The 27451-nt window shown below is 40.0% G+C and overlaps 1 protein-coding gene across 1 annotated transcript; it reads right to left on the bottom strand.

Annotated features, from left to right (window-relative positions):
• Positions 1-759: 759 nt before the first annotated feature.
• Positions 760-27451, bottom strand: LOC109241938. Its single transcript, XM_019408768.1, has 10 exons — positions 26635-27451; positions 26211-26302; positions 25858-25960; positions 24796-25049; positions 24396-24527; positions 24048-24170; positions 2826-2954; positions 1999-2216; positions 1417-1570; positions 760-1278 (listed from the first exon to the last, which is right to left on the bottom strand). Exons 1-10 carry the CDS (start codon positions 26852-26854, stop codon positions 1060-1062), a joined length of 1644 nt encoding a protein of 547 aa, XP_019264313.1. The 5' UTR covers positions 26855-27451; the 3' UTR covers positions 760-1059.

Here is a 27451-nt window from a genome sequence, read left to right as displayed (position 1 = left end):
AAGTACTTAACTTATACATCTAATAAATTTAGGGTCTCAACTGAGTCCACACTGAAAACTCATATATATATATATATATGTTGTATGTAATTTTGTTAGTTATTACCGCTTTCTCCTCTACATGTAGCAATTGTTCATATTATGTCTTCTGTTTTTATTTCTATAGTAGTTCAGGATGCATTCAGCCACCCTAGCTAGAGAAAGACAATGACAAACGAGATGAGGCTCTTCATTCCGCTGGAACTTATATCCCTATCTCTTGCCAACTATTTCCACAATTATTTAATAATGGTCTAGTTGATAAATTGGAAGCTGGTCGTTGGCTTGTACCAGGATTAGTAATATTTACATTTATCTCGTATTTGGTATTGGTATTAGCTTAAATCGGTATCAATTTTATTACCAAATCTTATTATTATTTATCCATATAGGATGTGGAATTATGATCCCGGATATCCTTGTTGTGAGCCAAACAATTTTAGGATCTTTTGTTTAGGTTATGGTCTTACCTTTCAATAGTGATGAACATACAGGTATGTTGCCTCTTTTTATTACTACTAGGAACCATGAGTTCAATCCCCAACCCCCCACCCCCCCCCCCAAAAAAAAAAAAAAGAAAAGAAACAGAGTTCTGAGTTAGTTCGTTATAAAAATTCACTTATTGGGTAGTAGTCCTGTAAATTTTCCACTATGCAATTGATGTGTAAAAGTCAAGTTTCCTTGCATAATCTGTCTAATTTGTTGGTTCACATACATATATTGAAATTGACTGCCACTTCAAATGAAAAAGGAAGCGTCTAAAATGAGTAAACAACACTTATTTGGCAGAAGAAGATGAAGAAAAGACGACGACGATGACCAGGGGTCATACTCCATCTGGCTAGTATACCTTTTTTTCTTTACAAATATACAAAATATCACATTGCAAAAATGATTTTGATGATGAATATATACAGTTTCTCTTTAATCTTCACTACATCATCAAACTCTGCAACTTAGAAGAAGTTGTAGCTTACCAGCCAAATCAAAACCAAAGTAGAATGTCTTTTTCCTATGAACTTATGCTCTGATCAATAACTCATACACATTACAGTTGTTATCACCAGAAACACGCTTCAGCATTTCAAAACTTTTACGGCTACCCAGAAATTCAATTCGTTTGAATTCAACACAACCTCGCTCGCTAGTCTCTTTACTGCAGTAAACTGATCTTAGGCGGTCAGCATGTCTTGAATCTGTGTGAATTGCTATCTCTACCTCTGCAACGGACATGTTTTCCTATGGAAATCACAAACGTAATGTTATAGGAAGTGAAATCTTTCTGTTTGGAATCCCTTCTTGAAATAACACTGAAAATCCACCAAAATCACCAGCCAAAATAAAAACAGCTAATCTAGCAAGGGAAAAACCCAATACCTGGTAAAATGCATGTATGTAATCCAACACCTGTAAACATGTGAACCCTTTCTCACTAAAAAAGGTCCTGGAACATGGACCCATTTCGGAAAATCGATCAACTGGAAACAGTATATTAAGGAAGTTGGTTTTCAATATTAGCTCAGATTTTTCACTGCAATCAACAAAAACAAAAAAACAATCAAAGGAAGATCATTACAAGTGAGGTACACAATACAAGATAAACGGAATTAAAAAAACATGACAGAGTAAATCACATCTATAGTCATCAATGATTGAGCTAAGTTGCAATTCTATCCCTATTGTATCTGTTCTACCAAGAGTAACCCAATAGTTTGACATTGGTCTTTGAATTGTCCTATGCTAAATTCTAATAAGCACCCACCTGCATGTGACAAGCACATGACTTATCAATTGGCATTTGTGGAAAATTCGATAAAATAATTGAAGACGCATTTTTCCTGTTGGAAATGACATCAACATTTGTGTAGCATCGGGAAACAAAAAGAGTTAATGTAGAATAAGAACTGTTAGTAGGAGGTGAAACTGTAACAGTCACTGAAAGTAAGAGATCTGACGAACCTTTCAGAAAGCGGTCGGGATAGGTTCACAAATGAAGCATCAGATGCTTTCTGATCCTCCTTTGCGTCAAAGAATACAGAAGTGTTCTGTTGTTTTGCATCTTCAGCACTAGAAGCGTCCATGTAAATCGAAGCAGTCGAAGTTGGGTCAGATATCGACCAGCAGATGGAATCTAGAAGGATGTTCGGAGATAGGTGACGTAAAGGGGTCTGACATGTCTGAAACAACAAAATGGACAAGTAAAATTAAATTTCAATTTCATTGAGAACAACAATATATACAAGATCATGATTAATTGTTGGCAAATTGAGTGCTATACACAAACAATGGAAGAACAACAGTCAAAAGAATTAACTAGGATAAAACAGTCATGACTCCTGGCAATGCTTAACTGTATTTTGGTAAGCACTGAGAACAAGCAATTTACCGGTGAACTAGAAATTCAAAAAATGAACCAAAATCATGCCAAGAAAAAAAAGAACCAAGTACAAGATTACTGTTCGACCAAAAGCATTTTGGACTGACAGATGTAGATATAAACGCTAAGTGCCTCAACCTTGGACCAAACCACACACAATTTAGAAGAATTAAACATGTAATTCATGATTCTTGCTCTAGCTCAAGAATGCAACTCGCATTAAGACGTTATATCTGAAAAGAGAGGTATGCCATGTCATAACACAATATATTGCCAAGTAACATATTAGCCATAACAGAAAACAGAATTGTAAGCCTAAACCATCTATGAATCTATTTACATAGTGTATCTGGTAGCATCGTTGAAACAAAAGAAAGGAGCTGCATCACAAAAGCTGAAGTGCTTTTACCTGCATACGCCAACCACGACGCTTCCTTACTCCCTCTTTGGCCACATTGACGACATTTAGTCTTTCTTCCTGGTTCACTATAGGTGTAGAACTTGTGGTATCTTGAAGAAGAGCACCAGCATTAATTTCCTATAAACAATTCATAAGAATTTTTTAAAATTGAAGAGCTATAGCAGGAAAATCTCCAAAGTACATGGTACAATGCAGTAACATTCAGGAAAATATATCAACAGAAAATTCAAATGCATTCACATTGTTATCAGTACATGACCAATTTGAAAAGGTCAGCTACTGGAAGCCACCCTATCCAACTAATCATTTGCTACATCTTGAAGTTTAGGAGAAGTAGGTGATGAAACCCAGGCAACGGTTTACATGGCATCCGTTCAGCACCTATATCTGCATAGCATTCAACTATGACGTCTGTAGTTTAAGTCAAGAAATTAGAAAGATAGTCAAGGTATTTAACGACCAGCCAACCTCCCCACTGTGAGAAAGCACGGGAGAAAATATATTATTGATGTATTAACATATGTTACAATGAGCCCTATATATATACACATAACATGTCCTACTCCTAATATATATTGGATTAGGGTTATTTATTTACTCCTATTTACATGACTATTCTAACACTCCCCCTCAAGCTGGTGCATATAAATCATATGTACCGAGCTTGTTACATATGTAGTTAATACGAGGACCAGCAAGGGACTTGGTGAAAATATCTGCAAGCTGATCATTCGACTTCACAAACTTTGTAGCAATATCTCCCGAGAGTATCTTTTCTCTAACAAAGTGACAGTCAATCTCAATGTGTTTAGTTCTCTCATGGAACACTGGATTTGACGCAATATGAAGAGCAGCTTGATTATCACACACAAGTCCCATCTGACTAATTTCACCAAATTTCAACTCCTTGAGCAACTGTTTGATCCAAATTAGCTCACATGTCGCCATAGCCATCGCTCGATATTCTGCTTCTGCACTAGACCGAGCAACCACATTCTGTTTCTTGCTCTTCCAGGACACCAAATTTCGTCCTACCAAGACACAATATCCAGACGTAGAACGTCTATTAGAAGGTGATCCTGCCCAATCAGCATCTGAGTATCCAACGATCTGCTCATGGCCTCGACCCTCAAACAATAAACCTTTGCCTGGAGCTGATTTTATATACCGAAGAATGCGAACAACTGCATCCCAATGACTATCATACGGAGAATCCATAAACTGACTCACAACACTCACAGAAAAGGAAATGTCAGGTCTTGTCACTGTAAGGTAATTTAATTTACCAACCAACCGTCTATATCTTGCAGGATCGCTAAGAGGCTCCCCCTGTCCTGGCATAAGTTTAGAATTCGGATCCATCGGAGTGTCAACCGGTCTACAACCTGTCATTCCTGTCTCTTCAAGAATATCTAAGGCATACTTTCGTTGTGAGATCACAACACCTGAGCTAGACTGAGCGACCTCAATACCCAGAAAATACTTTAGTTTGCCCAGATCCTTAGTCTGAAAGTGTTGCAAGAGATGTTGCTTCAATTTAGTAATACCATCCTGGTCATTGCCGGTAATAACAATGTCGTCAACATAGACCACCAGATAAATACAGAGACTCGAGGCAGAATGCCGATAGAATACAGAGTGATCAGCTTCACTCTGAATCATGCCAAATTCTCGAATAACTGTGCTGAACTTACCAAACCAGGCTCGAGGAGACTGCTTTAGACCATAAAGTGACCGACGCAAGCGACATACAAGGCCACGAGACTCCCCCTGAGCAACAAACCCAGGTGGTTGCTCCATATAAACTTCATCCTCAAGGTCACCGTGTAAAAAAGCATTCTTAATGTCCAGCTGATAGAGGGGCCAATGGCGAACAGCAGCCATGGATAGAAAAAGGCGGACTGATGCTATCTTAGCCACAGGAGAGAAGGTATCACTGTAATCGAGCCCAAATATCTGAGTATATCCTTTGGCAACAAGACGAGCCTTAAGACGATCAACCTTACCATCCGGACCAACCTTGACTGCATACACCCAACGACAACCAACAGTAGATTTACCTGAAGGAAGAGGGACGAGCTCCCAAGTACCACTCGTATGTAAAGCAGACATCTCGTCAATCATAGCCTGTCGCCATCCTGGATGAGACAATGCTTCACCTGTAGACTTAGGGATGGAAACAGAGGACAAAGAAGATAGAAAAGCATAATAGGGTGATGACAAACGATGATAACTCAAACCGACATAATGGGGATTAGGATTAAGGGTGGCCCGTATACCTTTCCGAAGTGCAATCGGTTGATTAAGAGGAGACAAGTCCGCAGTATTAGCAGGGTCAGGTGCAGGACGTGAATCAGCTGGACCTGATGCTGGGCGCGGACGACGATGATATGTCAAAAGTGGTGTTCCTGTGGCAGGGAGTCTAGGAGGAGCCACACTAGACTCCTCAACGGTTGGAATGGATAAGACTTCTATAGCGGAAGGTGAAGGAGGAGCTATAGGAGACTCGGGTAAGACTTCTGTGGCGGAAGGTGAAGGAGGAGCTATAGTAGACTCCTTAAAGGTCGGTATAGGTAAGACCTCAGATATATCAAGGGGGTCAGAAAGGTCAGAAGAGGTAAAGAAAGGTTTAGACTCAAAAAATGTGACGTCAGAGGACATAAAGTACCTACGAAGATCAAGTGAGTAACAACGATATCCCTTCTGAACACGAGAATAACCAAGGAAGACACACTTGAGAGCACGAGGAGCTAACTTATCTTTCCCAGGGGCTAGGTTATGAACGAAACAAGTGCTCCCAAAAACACGAGGGGGAACAGAGTATACGGGTGATTGGGGAAACAATACTGCATACGGTATCTGATTCTGGATGGGAGAGGAAGGCATCCGATTAACTAAATAACAAGCTGTGAGAACTGCATCGCCCCAAAAACGCAGCGGAACATGAGATTCAATGAGAAGTGTGCGAGCAGTCTCAATGATGTGCCTATTCTTTCTCTCTGCAACCCCATTTTGCTGAGGGGTATAAGGACAAGAGGTCTGATGAATAATTCCTTGAGAAGTCATAAACTGCTGAAATTGAGAGGATAAATATTCTAAGGCATTATCACTGCGAAAAGTGCGAATGGAAACACCAAATTGATTTTTAATTTCAGCACAAAAATTCTGGAATATAGAAAACAACTCAGAACGATCTTTCATTAAGAAAATCCAAGTACATCTTGAATGATCATCAATAAAACTAACAAAATAACGAAATCCCAAGGTTGAACTGACTCTACTAGGACCCCATATATCAGAGTGAACTAAAGAAAAAATAGACTCTGCGTGACTCTCAATACTACGAGGATAGGAGGCTCGGGTATGTTTCCCGAGCTGACATGACTCACACTCTAATGTGGATAAACTAGACAAACCAGGCACCATCTTCTGAAGCTTGGATAAGCTTGGATGTCCTAAACGTCTGTGAATTAGGTCCGGAGGATCTGTAACTAGACATGCCTTGGAGGATTTTAGGGAGTTAAGGTAGTAAAGCCCTTCTGATTCAAGTCCTGTTCCAATCGTCTGCCCTGTACTGCGGTCCTGCATAATAAAAGAATCATCAATAAAATATATACCACAATGGAGGGCACGAGTCAAACGACTAACAGATGCAAGATTAAAAGGACAGCCAGGGACATAGAGAACGGAATCTAGAGTGACAGAGGGTAGGGGATTCGCTTGTCCAACTCCTTTTGCTTTGGTTTGAGACCCATTGGCTAAAGTAACAGTGGGAAGAGACTGTGAATACGCAATATTTGACAAAAGTGATTTATTACCAGAGATATGATCAGAAGCGGCTGAGTCCACAACCCATTGTCCAGGAGGACTAGACTGGGAAACACAAGCAAAAGAATTACCAGCAACAGAAGTATTAGTCTGAGCAACAGAAGCTACTTGTGGAGATGTCTGCTTACTTGCTCGATACTGAAGGAACTCATTATACTCCCCTTCAGATAAAGAAAATCCCTGGTTACCTGTAGTCTCAGTCTGAGCAACATAAGCATTTTTGGTTGGGCGGCCATGTAAAGAATAGCATACATCACGAGTGTGTCCAAGTTTATGACAATAGGAGCACTTGGGTCTAGATCTTCCAAAACGACCTCCTCCTCGTCTATTCTCCATAGTATGAGATGCCCGATTGTCCACTGATTGGGATACGAGGACAGATGAGTCAAGTGTCTGTGATGAGCTCACTGGGTGACTAGGTGCTGCAGCAAGGCGAAGTAATCGAGAGAATAATTCATCAACTGTGGGGACGGTTGGACTAGCCAAAATCTGGTCACGTACTGAATCAAGGTCATTAGGGAGTCCAGCGAGTGTAAGAACTAGAAACATCTTCTGTCGTTGCTCTTGTTGTTTTTCAATACTGGCAGAAACTGGCATCAACGTCTCAAATTCTTCCATGACTGCCTGAACTTGTCCCAAGTAAGTAGACATATCTAATTCCTGTTTCTTCAAGCTTGTCATTCGCGATATTACATCATAGAAACGAGATATGTCATTAGTGTATAGATTACGAGCCTTTTCCCAAACTAAATAACATGTCTGGAATGGACGGAACAAGGGCATCAACTTGGAATCAATAGATCGCCACAGGATACTACATAACTGAGCATCGACCTTCTCCCACTGTGTTTTGGCCTTTTCATCACCTTCGCTAGCCTTTTTTGTTAAATGATCTTGAACTCCTTGACCTTTACACCACAACTCGACAGATGAAGCCCAATCTAAGTAGTTTGAACCTCCCATTAAAGGTTCTGAGGTAATCATAACACCGGAACTGCCAGAACCCGGGTTTCTAGACCCGAAAGCATCGACTCCCAAAGACATGGTTGGATTATCACCAAATAACAAAAAGAATCAACTGAAAATTCTCTGAAACAGATGAAGAAAACACTGTGTTTGCCGGAAAAGTACTGTAGCTGCCGGAAAAATCAGTGTAGTCGCCGGAAAAACTCAAAGTGGTCGGAATCAAACGAAAACAGAATGGGTAGGGTCGGAATTGCTGTGTGACCAGGCTGTCCTGAAGAAGCTCGGCCAAAAAATGGCCGGAAGAGGCCTTACGCGCCGGCGCGTGACGACGGAGACTCGCCGGAAAATATTTTCCGGCGGCGCGTGAGGGCGCGTGGGAGAGGTTCTGCCGGAGAAATTTTTGTGGTTTGGTCGCTGGAAGCTGATCTATCTCGTGGTGGTGTTGGTTTTTGCACAACACCGACGGATATTGATTTTTTTTCTTGCGGACAGTGCTGTTTTGCCGGAAAAAAAGGTTTTTTTTTTTTTCCGGAGTCGCTGGAATTTACGCACAGCGATAAATATCTCACGATAGCTCTGATACCATGTGAGAAAGCACGGGAGAAAATATATTATTGATGTATTAACATATGTTACAATGAGCCCTATATATATACACACATAACATGTCCTACTCCTAATATATATTGGATTAGGGTTATTTATTTACTCCTATTTACATGACTATTCTAACACTCACTATATATCAACAATCAACTGTAGATCAAAGGACCTTAGAATAGCCACAAGATGCAAGGATCACTCTCACTATAAAATGCTCCGTTCATCTTTTATTATAGTCCACCTCTTCCTCAGCACAACTACCAAGAAAAGGTTTGAAATAGAGAACTGCAGAAGTTGTTGATCAGAAATGTGAAGTCACAAGTTAACTTTGTGTATTTGGAGAATACCATAGAGGAAAAGTCGTGCCGAAAAGAGTAAAAGAAGGGTCCTGCTGAACTCTATGTATTATTATATAAGAAGTATTTGTAACGACCCCACAGGTCGTTTTGAGCATTTTCACTTCGCTCGGTAGTTTGGGGGGCACGAGTAGCTCCGTATGATGTATTAGGACTTCTGTGCAAATTTTGAGTTCATTCCAGTTGATTTGATATGTTTCGGCGCGAGTTTTTGGAAGTCGAAAGTTCGAAAGTTCATTAAGTTTGATTTGAGGTGCGTTTCGTCGTTTCGATGTTGTTATGCGTGATTTGAGGCCTAGAGTAGGTCCGTGTTATGTTATGGGACTTGTTGGTATGTTCGTACAAGATCCCCACGGGCTCGGGTGAGTTTCGGATAGGTTTGGGTTGTGTTGCGCTCATTTTTCTTATGTTTTGACGTCGTTTCTTCAAGCATAAATGGTACCACATTGAACAAATGAGCTCCGATTTCTGGTTTGATTGAAGCATTAGATCCGTATCGTAATTACGGATCCATAGCAAAAACAATCGTCGATTTTGAACATCGTATGAGGATTTTATGATCATTTTTACTGAGAATTGGGTTGTCAGATTTTTCAGATTAATTACAAAATTGTCACTGACTTCGTATTTAAAATCTGCACTATTTTCAAATATTGAAACCAACATATCTCCTTCATTATAAGGTCAAATAGAGTGATTCAAAAGCCTATCTTGACTGAAATTTCACAAGGAATCCATTGGAGGCATCAAAAGCAAGTTTTGGGATCATTTGGCACGCAAAAACGAGGCAGAACAGCTGGGCAAAAATGCTTAATATCGAAGGTTTGTTCATTTGATCATATTTTGAGTTGGGGAGCTCGGATTTGGACAATTTTTGGAGGCGATTTTCACAATATGGATTGGGGTAAGTGTTAAATAATTGATTTTGGTTATATTTCATGAATCCATCTTCGTTTTTGGCATTTGATTGATGATTTCAAAGTGAAATTTGGGGGGTTTTGTCTAAAAAAATTTTGGGTTTTGAATATCGATTCGGGGTCGGGTTTGAGTGAAACTAGTATGGTTGAACTCGTAATTGAATGGGTTGTCGGATTTTGTGAGTTTAATCGGGTTCCGAGGCGCGGGCCCCAGTTTGACTTTTTTGGTCGATTTTGGGATTTTGATTAAAGATTCGACCTTTATCAATTGGGTTTGTTTTCTTTGGCATTATTTGATGTATTTGAGTTGCTTTTGGCTAGTTTCTAGCCGTTCGGGGGTCGGTATGCACGGGATGGTATTTTTGGAGCATCGTTTGGCTTGTGGGGTATTGGATTTAGCTTGTTCGAGGTAGGTAGCACTTCTAAACTTGGTGCTGGGGGTATGAAACCGCGAATTACATGTTATGTGTTTTGGCGTTGAGGTGACGCACATGCTAGGTGACGGGCGTGTGGACGCACACCGTATGAATCGTGACTCCGTTATTTCTGTGGTATTGTGTAGTTACCTGATCTTATCTGTAACCATGAAATCTCTACGTACTAGAGCTATTGAGTTGTGATCCATGTTAGAAACCATGTCTATGCTACATGGTTATTCTGTTGGGACCCACCATGGTCGTATTGTTGTTGAATTATTTGTTTAAATTGTAATTTCATACTCGGTCATATTCGTTCAATTCATATCATATCTCAGTCTCTGTTGCTATTTATTAACACATCATATCATCATTTTGGGCTAGTCTGAGCCCGAGAGACCGGAGAGATTGATGATTGTGTGAGGCCGAGGGCCTGAGCTGTGAGTGATATATGTATATATGTGGATTGGGTTGCATGTCGCAATGAGTACCATTGATTTATGCCATGATTGGCTTGATGTAGCGTTTGGGCTTGTGAGCACGTGATTTTTGCCCAACAAAAATACTCCTACAATGTCACAAAATAGATTTTTCTAATTTATTTTAAATTTTATAGAATTTTTAGGAATGTCTTGATAATTGTTGGTTGCATTTAGTTGCGTGTTTAATATTTTAAAATCATGAAAAATACAAAAAAAATATTTCAGGCATTGCATTTTTGGTCTCAATTGCAGTTAATATATAAAGAAAAAAAATCACAAAAATATTGGTTCGTTCTTGCACTTTAGTTTTAATTGCAAATTAGTAATTATTCTTTCATTAGTTTTAGGTTAATTAAGTATTTTAATGCTAGAAAATAGATAATTATTTTAAATCTACATATTAGATTTTATTTAGGATTTAGTTTAGGTTTTAATTTAATTTTATAAGTTTTTAAAATAAATCAAGAAGGAAAGAGGGTTGTCTCAACGTTTGGGCTTAATTTTCCCATAGCCCAATTTTTGCTTCAACTCGCCCCAGCCCAGCTCCTCATACCCGGTCCAGCCCCAGCCCTTACCCAAAACGACGCCGTTTTGAGGCGTTTAATCCCAACCGTTGATCTTCGATGATCCAACGGCTGGGAACTAACCTATACCTCCCCGTATAAGTGTCCACCCCCCCCCCAAAACCCCTCAGAACCCCATCTCTCTATGCCTCCTAACCCTAGCCGCCCCCAAATTCTCTCACTCCACTAGCCGGCAGCCACCACCTAACCATGTCCAAACAACCCTAAATTCACACCCTACACTCCCCTCACACTCCTAAGCCTTAATTCCATATCAACTTCCCAAAATCTCTGCTAAATCCGGCCAATTTTAGATCTAGTAACAGCAAAAAACCTAAGTGCCATTCCTTCAAAGTTTGCAAGAGCGATTTGACCCGAAACTTGTGTTAATTGTTTGTTCTCAACAAGAACATTCGATTAATACTAATTTCGGCTTAAATTGGAGAGTGCCGGAGTTCCGTTTGAGCCAACCTTCCGTCCGCCTAGTCTAGGTATTTCTATTTCTCTTTTCTTCTTTTCTTTCCTTTTTTTTTCTTCTTCTTTTCCTTTCTTTTCTTCTCTTTTTCTTTATTCTGTTTTCCTTTTCTTTTGACCGAAAAATGAAGAAATTTAGGTAATAATAATCTGTGGTTTGTTAGGATTTTCTCATGCTTGGTCAATAGTTAATTGCATGGTTTAGGTTAATATTATGGTTTTGGCTTGATTTTCAACTTTGGTCGGATTGATATCTGAATCCAATCAGTATATTTTGCTCTAATTAAAGTGCCTAATCAGTTAGTTCATTTGTGTCTAATTAGTTTAATCACATAAGTTATTAATTATTTGTTAAATAGTGTGGTTGGCTAATGTCGCTTATATCCGTATGTTCGTTGAAACTTGAAGGGGGTTAAGGGAATATGGATATTAAGGGCATTTGAAGATTAGAAATTAGGTCAAATTTGGGGTGGTTATTTGTAATAAACAGAGCTTAAGGGGGGTCAATTGGAAAGTGAAAAATGGGAATTTCAGATAAAGCATATAGGAAGTTTCTAGATTTTGGACAGCCGTCCCAATTTGTTAATGAAAAGATGCTGAAATTGAATAGAAATGGACAGCTCTCCATTTTCTGTTTCAAAAGATGCTCTTTTCCTAAATTTTAGGGTTGGCTGTAGAGAATGATTCCCTTATCCTTAGGAGCACATGGCAGATTTTATTCCCTATATAGGACCTTTTTCTTTCTCACAACACACGAAAAAGGACACCCTAAAATCTTCTCTGAAATTCCATTTCCTTTCTTCATCTTATGACTGCTCTGAAAGCAGAATTGTGACATTTTCTTTTTGTAAGTCTAGCTCCCTTAAAAAAAAGGGTTTGAGAAGTTTGTTTTGGATCAACTCTGGTTTTCTAAAGTTAAGTTTGGATTTAAGCTCAAGCTTTATTCTAGGATTTCAATGCTGCTCCTCTACTGATTTGCTGTTGTTTCTGCCTGCTTTTGTTCTCTCTAGTTTGTCCAGAAGCCTATTTTCTTCTTTTTACTTGGTTGCTAATTAAGGTATGTATTGGTAGCCCAAGTAATGTAGGAAGCTATTTGAATACCATGACTATCATATGTTGTTTGGAAATACTGTTATTTGCTGGGTGTATGAGTATTCTGGTTATAGATATATGTTCTATATTGGTTGGCTAAGTCTATTTGCTGATTCGGATTGCATATTGTTTTTGGCTAGTTCAAGTGCTAAATAAAAAATGCATGCTCAACTTGCTTGAATTACAAATGTTGGATTTTGTTGCTTCCCTGAATATGAGCATTTTGTGTGGTGCCAGATGCATGTCTTTAGGGCAATATCGCAGTTTGAAATGGAACCTGTACAAACAGTTGAGTTTGAAAATTATAGCATTCATAAATTGACCAATGTTCATGTGTTTGAGGAGGTTAGATTTGTGATTTGGTACAAGGTTAAGCAAATGTGAAGTGGAAAAGAGCAATATGGCTTATAAAATCTAGTATTGCATGATTAATTTTACTTGTAAATTTCACACATGATTATCATTGTAATAATTCTGGCAGATTTGTTGTTGGGCTTTGTATGATTTTGATTCAATTACTTTTGGTATGGTGACTGAATATGTAATAGCATGCTTTCATCTGTTGTATTCCATGTTGTGGGCCTGAAACAAGAAAGGTCCATCTTAGTAGAAATTGGGTCAAACGTTGTGGGCCTCAATTTAGGCCCAATGACCTTTCATGTGGTTGAATTAAGGTCCGGCTTTGTTGCCTAACCCGTATCTGCATAAGAACATGTATTAATAATTGTTTATTCTATTCAGATTTCATAGATTAGAAGCATGATTTGGATACTAATGTTTCTTTGTGTTACAATGTGATGAATCTGCTAATTTGACTCTATGTTCGATGTTGTATTCAAGTCACTACTGCTGTATTTTCAGAATTAGCGTTAATTTGTGCATAAGAGGTGAATTGGGCCAGACTTGTAAATGACCCAAATAGGGCTGTGCACATGAGTCTGGATACTTCAGGTCATGTGCCCTAGAGTTTGACCCAATAAAATTCACATGGACTAAAGATTGCTAGCATTTTATTTTGCTTCCAATTGTTTAGCAAGTTGGTATAAACAAATGGCCTCTCTCAGCTTGTTGAAGTCAGTAGCTAGAATAAGCTCGAACATGTAGCCTTAGATCCAATGAAATTTAGCAACAGCGGTTTAGTGCTCCATAACAATCAAATGAATCCAATGTGCCCTAAGTTCGACTCTTGGCTTCTGGCAAAGATCTTAAACTAGTATTAAGGAAAAGAATAATGAACCTAGTAGCTTGCTTTAGGCGCGATTAATAAGATTGTGTACACGTTCTCATGACATAATTATGATTCTAAAAACAAAATCGAGGTATGTGTTCTCGCAACTTCGACCAAATTTTCTTAATATTAATAAAGCGTTATTAATTGTGGACACGTACACGTGACATGATTCTTGACGCGTCAAACAAATGAGCACACGTACGCGTGACTCGTTTTAGGATAATTTCTTAATTAAAAGAGGTGAAATGCACATAGGTTATAAAATATGTAATTAAACAAACTGATTAAGCCAGGTATGATTAAAGCGACCGTGCTAAAACCACGAAATCCGGGAGTGCCTAACACCTTCTCCCGGATTAACAGAATTTCTTACCCGGGGCTCAATTCTTTGAAGGTTGTAATACTTTTCTACAAATGTGGTTGATCGAACACCTCCGCCATCACCCCAAATTCATGAGTTATGGCTCGAGCAAGGACAACTTCATCAAGAGTTATGAGGAAAAGGTGAAAGACTACAGTTCTCCATAAGGGTTTGAAGCCTGGTCTCCCACTTAAGAACTCTAAAAGCAAGTCAGATTGAATGGGCTCTAGGATGGCTTCCGGTAACGGAAGTCATACACATGATGGCTACAAAAGGTTACCTAATGTTGATGGGTCTAAGAAGTGTCCAACCATACGCACCGCAAAGAGTTTTAAGGCAGTTGGGAAGATATCAAGTGGTGCCCGAAGATGAAGATTTGAGTACCCAAGTCATTGAGCTACACCTAGACCCTCAATATTCAGTCAGACCACCCCAATACCACGTCTACCACGCACAGTCATATGCTCAACCCCCTCCTTACCCACAATGGGGCGTGCTCTAACTCCACAAACATACCGAAACCCTACTGATCCAAGCTTTCGACCCAGGCCGGAGTATAGAAAGGAAAGGCAGCAGCGGAAACAAATTTTCACCCCGCTTGGAGAGTCCTATGCCAGTTTGTTTCAAAGGTTGAGGCAGTTGGACGTTTTGAGGCCGATTGAGTCAAAGTTACGAAATCCCCCTCCAAAGAACCTGGATTATTCCCTCAGATGCGCATATTGTTCTGATGCTCCGGGGCACGACACAGAAAAGTGTTGGCATTTGAAGAGCGCAATCCAAGAGCTTATCAATATAAATCAAATTGTGGTCCAGAGCCCGGAAGCGCCAAACATCAACCAAAACCCTTTGCCAGCCCATGCCGAAACGCACATGATTGAGATAGTGCATAGGGATGGGGAGCCCGAGAAGCCTTCGAAGTCTGTCATGATGATCCGTGCCAGTGAAAGTACTTCAGTCAAAACTCCAGTTGTTACAAATGCAACATCCTCGACAGCTGAAGGGCTGACAGACAAGCTAAGCACGCCCAACGTTAAGCCGCCTGTATTAGTCGTGAAAGGGTTCCCAGATGATGTTGAAGCAAAGCAAGGAAAGCCGAAAATGGTCGTGCCAGGGGTAGCAAGTACGCCTGTCATAATCGTGGAAGGGGCTCGCATTGCCTCTGTTGTTATTAAACCCGTGACCCAGCTGTCGATAGATAACACCAAGGCTATTCCATGGAATTACAAGCAAGTGATAGTAACTTATAAAGGGAAAGAAGTGGAAGAGGAAGTTAATGAAACCCGAGGGTTGACTCGTTCAGGGAGATGTTTTACCTCAGAGGAATTAAGGAAAGCTAAGCCGTTCAAAGATAGCCCAATCCCAGTAAAGCAGCCAGTTACCGAAGAGGAGGCGGAAGAGTTCTTGAGAAAAATGAAGGTGCAGGACTACTCCGTCGTGAATAAGTTAAGGAAAACACCGGCTCAGATTTCTCTTCTATCATTACTGATACATTCAGACGAACACCGCCGGGCCCTTATGAAGATTTTGAATGAAGCTCATGTCCCTGATAAGATGACGTTGAACCATTTGACTAGTGGCAATAACATGTTTCTCCCGATTATGTCAAAATTGACCAAACTATGCAGGTCCGATTCTCACCGGATGTGGGATACGTAGGCAACCTCCATAAGATTCGGCCTCATTTTTGCAAAATAAATAAAACAAAGTGTGGTCTAGTGCTTTGGTCAAAAGAGTAAGCCGACCCAGCTTCGGTTATGCCTTAAATCGTGTTTGCCGGAATAGCCTTAGAACATCTTTCAATTGTCGAAGGGCTATTTTCGTAAAACCGAAGCTGGCGCTTCCGGGCTCTGGACCACAATTTGATTTGTATCGATAAGCTCTTGGATTGCGCTCTTCAAATGCCAACACTTTTCCATGTCGTGCCCCGGAGCATCAGAATAATATGCGCATCTGAGGGAATAATCCAGGTTCTTTGGAGGGGGATTTCGTAACTTTGACTCAATCGGCCTCAAAACGTCCAACTGCCTCAACCTTTGAAACAAACTGGCATAGGACTCTCCAAGCGGGGTGAAAATTTGTTTCCGCTGCTGCCTTTCCTTTCTATACTCCGGCCTGGGTCGAAAGCTTGGACCAGTAGGGTTTTGGTATGTTTGTGGAGGTGGATAAGGATTTTGTGGAGTTGGAGCACGCCATTGCGGGTAAGGAGGGGGTTGAGCATATGACTGTGCGTGGTAGACGTGGTACTGGGGTGGTCTGACTGAATATTGAGGGTGTTGTGGTGGGAAGTAGTGTTGGGGTGGATTATATGGAGCTTGGGTGTAGATTTGAGGTTGGGGTCGAGGCTGGGTGTAATGGTAAGGTGAACCCCTTGGGCCATGCCACGATCCTGAGACGACCATAGCAACATCCTCTTTCTTCTTTTTCCCTAACACATCCCCGCTGCCACATTGGATTGCCCGCGTGGTGGCTTTTATGGCAGAGTAACTCATGATCTTGCTTGATTTGAGTCCTTCTTCCACCATTCCTCCCATCTTTACCACTTCATTCAAAGACTTACCTATGGCCGAGATCAGGTGGCCAAAGTAAGTAGGCTCCAAGGCCTGAAGAAAATACTCCACCATTTCGTCTTTTTCCATTGGAAGGTTGACCCGTGCAGCCTGTTCTCTCCACCGGAAACCATACTCTCTGAAGCTCTCACTAGGCTTTTTCTCTATCTTGGTCAAGGATAGGCGATCTGGGACAATTTCTACGTTGTACTGAAAATGCCGGGCGAAAGCCTGAGCCAAGTCGCCCCAAGTATACCACCTACTATTGTCCTGGTGGGTGTACCATTCCAACGCTGCACCACTCAAACTTTGACTAAAATAAGCCATCAGCAATTCATCCTTCCCACCAGCACCTCTCGTCTTGCTGCAAAACCCTCTTAAGTGGGCCACAGGGTCTCCATGCCCATCGTACAAGTCAAACTTGGGCATCTTGAACCCGGCAGGTAGCTGGACATCGGGAAACAAGCACAAATCCTTATAAGCCACACTCACTTGGCCTCCTAACCCTTGCATATTCCTCAATGATTGCTCCAAACTCTATACTTTCCTAAATATCTCCTCTTGCTCCGCGTTCTTGGGTGGTTTCTCAGTTTCGACAGGAGGTTCAAAGTGAGGAGTGTAGGAGTAATGATCCGGGACTTTAAAAGTGGGCTCTGGACCATAGTATTGGGTATCTTGAGCTTGGAACGCCGGTTCACTAGAAAATCGATGGAGGGTACCTAGCGGAGGGGCTACGAAAACAGGAGTAGATGGCGGAGCAGGGTATGTGGTTGCTTTTGCTGGTGGAGCCTGGAAGTGCCGGGATAGTGGTGGTAGGGGTAAAGCCTGGTGTATGCTGAGGGGGAAGATCAACAAGAGTGGGATCTTGGGCTTGTGACAGTGGTGGGATGAAAGCAGGGTTTTCTGTATAGTTGGCAGGGAATGACGGTGGAGGATGCCCCCTGATCCATGCTTGATACATTTCTGACATTTGGTGCTTCAGCTTATGTACCTCTTCTTTCAAACCAGACTCAGATTCCACCATCTCTCTCGGTGGGTCAACAACACTTGTGTCTAATTCTTTGCTAGCCATGATTGTCTTGTGTTTTGACCAGGTGATATATGGATGGCTTGCCAGAATGCCAAATAAACTAACCACCTTCTTGTACTAGATTGCAACAGCAAACTTGTTAGTTTTTAAGAGTTTCACAGATAGGCAATCGCACGTTTGGGATGCAATGCACCTAAACAGTTAAATGCTTCTATCGTGTGTTTGAACGGTTGCATGCTTCATCCCGGCCTTAACTAATGCACTTACTTTTCCTTCACTCCTGCCTTCCTTTAGTCACTATTGATTTTCTCACTTGGTTCCTATCGCTCCCTTTTTATTTTTGCACTCTTTTGTTCTTTTGTTTTGCCACATTTTCTCTCCTATTTTTATTCTATGGTTATGATCGAATCCTATGGGGATTGCCTACGTATCATGACGTCGCATGAATCAGATCATTACGTAGTTCAGGAGATAAATGTGAAATAAAAGAAAGAAAAATTTTGGGGTTTTCAATATTTCATAAAATCTTTTTGGATTTTTCTATTACAAGGACTTTGACATACATACTCTAAACAGAAAAACAAAACAGGCCTGGAAAAAAACTAACAGACTCGAAAAAATGAAAGACAGACTTAAAACAAAAAGAAAGTCAGGAATACATAAGAGCCTCCACCGGTACCCTAGGAGCCTGCGGGACATTAGCCGGTCTCTGCGTGGGCCTTCGTGCAATATCCTCTTAAAGACGGTCCAAGTCAGCCATCACCTGGTGAACGAATGCCATCACAGAAGCAAAAAATATAGACCTAATCATGTCTTCACATTCGTGACATTTCATCACGACACAGTCGGCTATCTCTTTACTCCTTGCTCTGATGACACCTTTCTCCTGAAGCAGACGCTCGATTTGCTGTGCCCGAGCTTCTAACACTTGTGTATCTGTGTTGTTTTGGTTCTGTAACTATTGCATGCTTTCTTCTAGTCGGCAAATAAGTGCACAGCAATGCTCCCTTTCTGCTTTGAAACTCTTTGTTTGCTGGGCCATTTCATTTTCAAGAGTAGTCAGCTTCTTTTTTAAAAACGTGACTTCTCTGTGATACTTTTCCCTTAGCTGTTGAGCAAACCTCGTCAGCTCTTCTGCATTCTTTGCCAACTTTGCCCGGGCTTTTGCCAATTCCTCTTCGGCTTTTTCCAAGTCAGCCCCATAATCACACATTTTTCGTCTAAGACTGTTTATGAGTTTTTCATCTTGTCTACTTCTGGCCGGGTTTTCAGCGGCTATCTTCATCCTCCGAATCTGAGCTCGGAGGGCTTCATTTTCTTGGGCCAACCTTCTCCTTTCCCCTTCAGCTTCTTGCACCTGTATGTCATTATGAAATGCGACGTTTCTCAACTTTTCTTCCAAGGTGTGAATGGTGGCTTGATATTTTTTCTCCTTTTTTCCCCAGGCCAACCTTTCTCGGATTTTATCATCAAAAGCCTGAACATGTGGTCTTTTGACGGGCCTTTCGGGCTCGGGCTCATTATTTGCACAAGACCTTCTCTCAAACCACACGGCATATCTGGATCCACTTCTCCTCTCGCGAGATCTGGTACCTGGGTGTCATTTTTCAGATATCAACAACCATTCCAATCTGGTTGGACTAAAGCCTCGAGTAATGTAGCTTCTAGGTGTAGCTCAATGATTTGGGTACTCAAATCTTCATCTTCGGGCACCACTTGATATCTTCCCAACTGCCTTAAAACTCTTTGCGGTGCGTATGGTTGGACACTTCTTAAACCCATCAACATTAGGTAGCCTTTTGTAGCCGTCATGTGTATGACTTCCATTACCGGAAGCCATCCTAGAGCCCATTCAATCTGACTTGCTTTTAGAGTTCTTAAGTTGGAGACCAGGCTTCAAACCCTTATGGAGAATTGTAGTCTTTCACCTTTTCCTCATAACTCTTGATAAAGTTGTCCTTACTCGAGCCATAACTCATGAATTTGGGGTGATGGCGGAGGTGTTCGATCAACCACATTTGTAGAAGAATGTTACAACCTTCAAAGAATTGAGCCCCAGACTTACACAATGTTAATGCTCGATAAATGTCTGCCAGCACTAATGGAGCAAGTGTATGGTCTTTTTTAGCAGTGAGAATTTGTGCAATTCTGGCCATGCGGATATCTATTGTCCCTTCTGCATTCGGAAAGACTATAATTCCCAAAAAACGACACTATGAAAGCGAACCGACGATGAATTTGCCGGATGCTCTTATCTTGTTTGTTGTTTAATCCCTTTTCGTGCGTTTCGAACCCAACTGAATGCCCAAACCTAGAATACAAAAAGTAAAAGGAACAACATCCTTTGTTTACATTGGTCTTCTTCATTTGCTTACTGATATTCAGGAGATCAAAGAATTTGTGCATAGAGGGAGCCCTTGGGAATATAAGTTGTTGTTTTCTCAAGTCCCGGCCAAAGTCAATATATCCGGCTATTTCCTCCAGAGTAGGAGTAAGCTCAAAATTCGAGAAACGAAAAACGTTGTGGACAGGATCCCAAAAAGTTACCAAGGCCTTGATTAGATCCTCCGCGGTTTGATTTCCATAATGTCTGTAAGGGCACCCAAATGCTCTTTTACCCAATCTTGACCATCTCCATCTAAATCATACCACCACATACGAAGCTGCAGCTGAGTCTGTTCTATGACCAATAGTGACGAGTTCTAGACAGTGTTCATTTGTACCTATGGATCATTAAGGTTAGGGTTGACTCCGGTGAACACTTTTTGCGAGATCAGTTTACAATTTCTAAAGGAGAAAAATCAAAGGCAAATGGCCCCCTATGACATTTTAGCAAAAAGTGATTGTTTTGCAAACGTGACCCCTTCACAATTCCAAATGAATGAGGCCGGAGAAGGGTACTTATGGAAACGTGACACCTTACCGACAGACTTGTCCGTTCTTTACGAAAATAGCCCTTCGACAATTGAAAGATGTTCTAAGACTACCGGCAAAATCGGTTTAAGGCATAACCGAAGTTGGGTCGGCTTACTCTTTTGACCAAAGCACTAGAACACACTTTGTTTTATTTGGTTATTTTGCAAAAATGAGGCCGAACCATATGTAGGTTGCCTGCATATCCCACATCCGGTGAGAATCAGACCTGCGTAGTTCGGTGAATTTTGACATAATCGGGAGAAACATGTTATTGACTCATTTTGAAATAACTCATTTTCCTTTTCTTTCTTTTCTAACTTTTGAAAAATTTTGGCAGAGTTTCGGGACATTTTCAAATAGCGGAGTTTTTAGATACGGGCTTAATTTCCCTCCTACATCACTCTTTGTTTTTCTCTTGATTTTCTTTTCCTAGCCGGTCAACATGCAAGCCGAAACAAATAAATGTACACATAGCACGTAAGATGCATCAAGATGGCCTTTTTGGGTACACCTGTCCTAGACGGACCGAACCCCTGTGTTGAGTCCCCAAGGTCAAATGCATGTGATGCAAGCAAACGTTCCTACTAGACCTAGCTTACCCGAGCGGACAGCTCAAGCCGAGGTGGGGGCAACGTACCGGAAGCACGAAAGTTTACCCGACCTTGTTGCTGGCCAGCCTCGTTTTATTTGGTATAACTTCTAACAGAAAAGTGGGCCACGCGTACGTGTGCACCATATTTTTAGAAGACTCAGAAGGGAGGCGTAAGAAGACAGTTTAATACAGTTCAAATAATATCAAAGCGGTAAATAAGCGGCAATTAGCACATTAGGTCCACAAATATAGTAATATCAACAAACAATAAAGCCAAGCGTAGATCATATAACAAGCTCGAATTCTGAACACTGAACCAGAAGTTCTGGATTCTTGGTCCCCAGCAGAGTCGCTAGAGCTGTCACACCTCCTTTTTACCCGAAAGGGAATAGGGAGTTTTTCCAACTTAAGTGACATTAATCGAAATGGGATTATTTATTTCAGAGTCGCCACTTGGGATAATTATATGGTGTCCTAAGTCACCATATAATTTCCTCGATTTGGGATTCAAAATAAACCGGTGACTTGGGGCACCATATAATTATCCCAAGTGGCGACTCTGAAATAAATAATCTCATTTCGATTAATGTCACTTAAATTGGAAAAATTCCATATTCCCTTTCAGGTAAAAAGGAGGTGTGACGGGGCTAAAGGAGCCCCTCCGGAGTCTGCACACATCCCCAGTAAGCGCGGTTGATTTATATTAAGGGATGAATCTTCCCTGGACATGGATTTTGTCCGAAGCATTTATATTTGGGGATGGATCTTCCCCAGGCTGCATTAGCTTTATATAGTACTGAGTGACTGACTGTCAGTTGCTATGTATATATTTGGGATGGATATTACATGGGCTGGATTGGCCATATAAAGTACTAAGTGACTGAGCATGTCGAGTGATTGAGCATGATGAGTGGAAAGTGTGAGACAGAGAGATTAGGCACTGAGAGTGTGAGTACATGAGTTCATCTCCGAGATACATTGCATTGACATGCACACATGACATACCGGCATAGAGATGCATTTTTTTCATGCTGTACAATATCACGTCATTCATGACTTCTCACACATATTGACATATAGACATAGAGATGTATGTTACTCTTGCTATCTGGAAAAAGGAAACATCTTACTTTTTGTTGAAAGGATTTTTGGGAGAAATCACAGTTTTTAAACTTACTCATATTTTTGGCGATTTCGGTAAAAGATTTGGGTTTTCACTGATATACTTGAAAAACAGGCCTATTTTCTGGAACTGTGAACAAGCTGAGCATTTTATCTCTGAGCTACTTCTTTTATTACTTTCATTATGTTGTTATGAACTGTTGTTGGCTATTGGTGTTAGACTCAGACCTTGGTTCCAGCTCGTCACTACTTTCAACCTAATGTTAGGTTTATTACTTATTGAGTACATGGGGTCGGTTGTACTCATACTACACTTCCGCACCTTGCGCGCAGATGTTGGATGATGATGTTGCTGTGATCGACGGGAGCTAGAATTGAAGACATACCTGCGTTGTGGTTGTAGCTGCCTCTTGTTCATGGTAGCCTTAGATTTATAAAGATCTGTTTATATAATTTCGAACGGATGATATATTTGTTTCATACCAGCTTTGTAAATTTTAATCTTAGCAGCTCATGATTTGCACTACCAGTTCTTAGGGAATGTATAAGATTTAGATAATTTCTTCTATTTAATTGTTTTTATTAATTTCATTGGAATTGGATAATTGTTAATTGGCTTACCTAGCGGGTTGGGTTAGGTGCCATCACGACTAGATGGATTTTGGGTCGTGACAGTATTAGAATGTTTCCTTTAAGAGAAGTGGTAATCACTTTGGAGCTCGGGTAACCAAAAAGCACTTCCATTTTTTGGTCAATGCGAGCAGTGAATTACTGAGTTTAGCTAGGATCCAATTGCAAATTCCGTAACTACTCCGAGTCCAAAGTCAAGGGAAAGATATAAAGCTACATCAATGGGAAACCCTATATAAAACCAACAATACAATGTCCATCTAAAGATCTTAATTTCCGGAAAGACAACCCTAAAGAGTTTGGGAAAAATTACCAGGATACCATTATGACATGTATAATTATTTGAGATTTGTAGGAAAACCAGAAAAACAGAGTAGTACTTCGAATAAGACTAAAAACCCCTAGCATATGGTCAAAATTACAAATTGCTAGGCCAGGATCCTTGAAACAATGTTGGACTATAGTTTCCCTTGACCACCAACCCCAATTGAAGCCCAACTTATGTGATTTTTGGATTAGATAGTGGCCCTTAGGAAAAAGATGTGAAAGACATGAAACCAGCCATAGGCATATCTCTTGTACTTACATAAGCACTCTATATCATAAATAGTTCGAAAGTGGTTAACATTGATCGCTGAATTGAAGTTTTCGCGAACAAGTTGCTCATAGTCCCCGGGATTGTTCTGGGGTGGGAGATTGTAGTAATCTTGGTTCTCCAAGAATCTTGCTTTCAGTAGCAGAAAGTTACTGCCAAGAACGAGTGAATTTTATCACTTAAAAGTAATGTATCCCCTGTGCTAAAAATCCTCAGGCACATACATCCTTATGTAATGACAGAATTAGTATGGTGTCCTTGTGCGAGAAAGAAAAGGATAAATATGCTTTGTGTAACGACATAGATCAATCTGCTTTGTCATAGAAACACAAAGCTAACATCCTTCGGATTTAAACAATAGGAAGATATTCTAAACAGTGTTTAAGATGATAGAGAAAGCACTTTAGGAAAGTTCACCAGTAATCATATGGAGAGAGAGAGAGAAAGCGAGAAAAGAGGGCAAGCGGCAGGAAGGAGGTTGAATATATACCTTGCTATTAATTGTATTCTGAATGCTATCAAGTAATGCTCCAGTTTGCCTAGCCAAATCAGCAGACATATGAACAAGCCGCTGCAGACGCTTTTCCTTCGCGCTCTTCAGAACCCAAAGCGGCTGACAGAAAAAGTTATTCAAACGAAGAAATGAATCAGGGGAATGATACAGTTGTCCTTGAGGAAATACTAATAGAAGGACCTATGTAAAACTCTTGCCTGGGACAAGATAAACGTGGGGTCAGAGAAATTGTAATTTCGTAGTAAGTTAATTTTCACTTTTGATCAAGGTTCCGATCATAAAAGCATTCATGCTTACTCACTAAATGGATGGAGTAACACTTACAGTAACAATGTTAGAGGAATGGCCAAGGTATTTCTGAATTGAGTTTCCTTCACAGACTACATGACTTGCACCACAACCAACAAACCACCGATCCACCAAACTAGCACCTTCTGCTGCAGCAGACTCGATGACCTAAGTTTTACACAAGTCAGAGAAAAAGTAAGCACCTTCTATAACTTGACTTGACTCAGACGACCTAGGCTTTAGAATATGATGCAATATAAGGATTCGTATTGTTGTAACAAAAAAAAGAAAAATGCCATGTGGCGTAGCACCGATTTTCAGTGAAACAAAAGGCATAAACATATAAGACTTAGATAAGCAGTACTACAGCAAAATAATCCTGTATTTGTTTGAAAAATATTAAATGTTGAGCTTTTTTATAACAACCTAAACCTACCTTACTGCGCAGCTCATCAGAAACATCTCCATCAACATAAAAGGTATGACCGAGCAGAGTCCTTCTTTTAGGTTCTCTTTCAGCATGCATAAGTGGCTCTTCAATCATGTCAGCTTGTTTGCTATTTTCAGGCAATACAACAGGGAGACATGAATGCTGCCTGCTGGCTCTCTGAACAAGCCCGTCGATATCATCCACTGAGAGACCACCTTGTCCAACACCTTTAACACTATAAAGCGATTCACTCAACCTCACTGGAGCAAACATAAACATTAATGTGTTGGTCATAGACAAAATAGGACGAATCAAAAGTAATATATTTCCTAAACCTTAAGCGACAGAAATATGGGTTGCCTTTGATAACAAATGAAAAGTAAAAAAGGCTTATTCATTATAGAAGGAAACAAATTCTAGTTAACCATCAATTTTTGTAACTACTTTTAGTTGATTATCCATGTAGAAGCATCTTAAGCAGAACAATGACAGCTCAATTTCAAGAAATAAAAGAAGCGGCTTATTTCATTCTAAATAAAAACATGAAGGATAAAGCTTCGCATATCTCTCAACCATTTCAACACCAAATATTAAGTCAGGAAGTTCAAGAAAGCCTATATATCAGCATTGTCTCTCTGTTCTAGAGTTGTGCTTCTGTAGAATAGAATTAAATTAAATGCTATGAAGCAATGGCGGATACAAAGCGCTAACCCACTGCCTTCTGCTTAAACGATGTATACGTCGTTGAAAATTTTCCAGAATATATATTTATACTACACTCGCATCCATTATCATAAAAAGGTAGTGGCTTAAAATCATGTATCTGCCTTTGCCAAAAAAAAAAAAAAAAACTATTACGAATCATAACTGACTATGTTATTCAAATTGAAAGAAGTAAAGGTTACCCAAAAAACAGAAGCAGGATCAGCACATTCAACAGTCCATTTCTAGGAAGAATAAATAAGAGAGTTAATCAATTGAAAAAGAACATAAAACATGCAATACAAGAGTAATACAGAAAACAAGTAATGAAGCTAATAAAATTTACAAACAGATGACACTCCTTACCGTTCCTTCTCACACTATCCACAAACCATGCCAATGTAACAACCAGAAGACCATTTTTTGAACCATGTTTCGAGGCATGCTCAAACTTACGTCCACAAAAGCTGTAATAGACATTAAGGAATACCAGTCCAGGCAACAAACCTTAACCAAAAAATAAACACTAGACCTGAATCACCCGATAACCTGTGTGTAATAAGCAAGTTATAAACACTTAACTAGATCCATCTATCCAATTCTCATTTCTCCTCGTTGTTTAAGTACGGAAGTACTATTGTTTACCAGAGTCGTAAACATAAAGAGGGTATAGAGAAAAAATGATCAAGGATTTAAAAAATGCAGGAAAAAAAGGATATCTGAACCACCAGATGGGTACATTGAGGGTGCAAATGTGGGCTGTATTTACCACCTAATCTCTCTGTTGCTTCCATCACTTGCTTCCTAGCTTCTGTAAATAACATATTGAAGACAATTATAAGTTGAAGAAAAAGAAAATAAAAGTAGAAGCAATAGAACCAGTGGCGGAGCCGGGAATTCCAACAGGGGATTCAAAAAAATGCAAACTTGAACAAGTGAGTGAATACACTAAACTATCAAGGAGATTCAACAACTACTATAAACCAAATTGAACCCCTTCAACACACTTAGCTCCGCCACTAAATAGAACATGTCATGACACATCACCATCAACTTTAAATTATAAAAAAATAAAAAAAAAGAGCTACAATCTTTCATCTTCTCTTTCAATTCAAAGCTCACAAAATATTCCAAAAATTATACCTTTAGAAAGTCCAGTAACACAGATAACAAGTCCATAAAATGGATCATTGGATCGAGTGGTGACCGTTGATTCAGACATAACAGAGGCAGAGGAAGCAGGAGACATTATGAGTGGTTCCAATGAATAAGAAGGAATCCCTCTGAATGAAGAAGAAAAATCCACTAACAACTTTGAACACCCTTTGCTGCTTACCACCTCCACTCTTCCTCCCCTACCCATTTCAAACCAAACATCAAGAAAACACAAAAGTATAATAAAATGGTTCAAAGGGAGGGAAAAAGAAAAAGCAAAATACTAAATTGGATTGATTGTTGAAAAAAAAAATTAGAGAAGGGTTGAAAGGAATAGGGAAAAGAGGGAGATAGATTTTTTGGAATATACTAGTACAAGGAAGAGGTGTAAAAAGAAAGGAAAATAAAGTGAAGATTTCGGATCAATGGGTATTATAAGAATGAAGAGACAAATGGAACATTTTTTTTATTTTCAAAAGAATCTCCCTCTTTAGAGCCTTTTCTTTATCATTCTTTCAGTCATAGGGAAGTGAAGAAAAGTGTCTTTGTAATCATGGGTATTTGGAGTCTCTACACACACACATACACACACACAAAAAGCAAATATAACTGTATTTTTACACTGTTTAAAGAAAGAGAGGGGAGGGTTAGAGTGAAGGATTTGAAAGTTGAAAGTGGTGACAGTCTGAAATAAGAATCTTATGAAAAACTTTATTCAACTTTTGCTTTTTTGAGGGGTGGATTCAGAAATGAAGAGAAAGGAGGGGACCCTTTTTTCAAGTTCAAACGAACATTCGAATAGCAA

The sequence above is a fragment of the Nicotiana attenuata genome, unplaced genomic scaffold (assembly GCF_001879085.1).
Source record: "Nicotiana attenuata strain UT unplaced genomic scaffold, NIATTr2, whole genome shotgun sequence".
Lineage (NCBI taxonomy): Eukaryota > Viridiplantae > Streptophyta > Magnoliopsida > Solanales > Solanaceae > Nicotiana > Nicotiana attenuata.
Note: the sequence above shows the minus strand (reverse complement) of the source record. Positions and strands in the feature narration are given on the sequence as shown.

What these genes read in the sequence shown, in the direction of transcription:
- LOC109241938 (XM_019408768.1), bottom strand. Translation starts at nt 26,854, where the DNA reads ATGGGTAGGGGAGGAAGAGTGGAGGTGGTAAGCAGCAAAGGGTGTTCA. An exon ending in GTACCCATCTGGTGGTTCAG is followed by an intron (nt 25,961 to 26,210) that starts ATATCCTTTTTT and finishes AATGTCTATTAC; the next exon opens with AGCTTTTGTGGACGTAAGTT. An exon ending in GGATAGTGTGAGAAGGAACG is followed by an intron (nt 25,050 to 25,857) that starts GTAAGGAGTGTC and finishes TGTTTGCTCCAG; the next exon opens with TGAGGTTGAGTGAATCGCTT.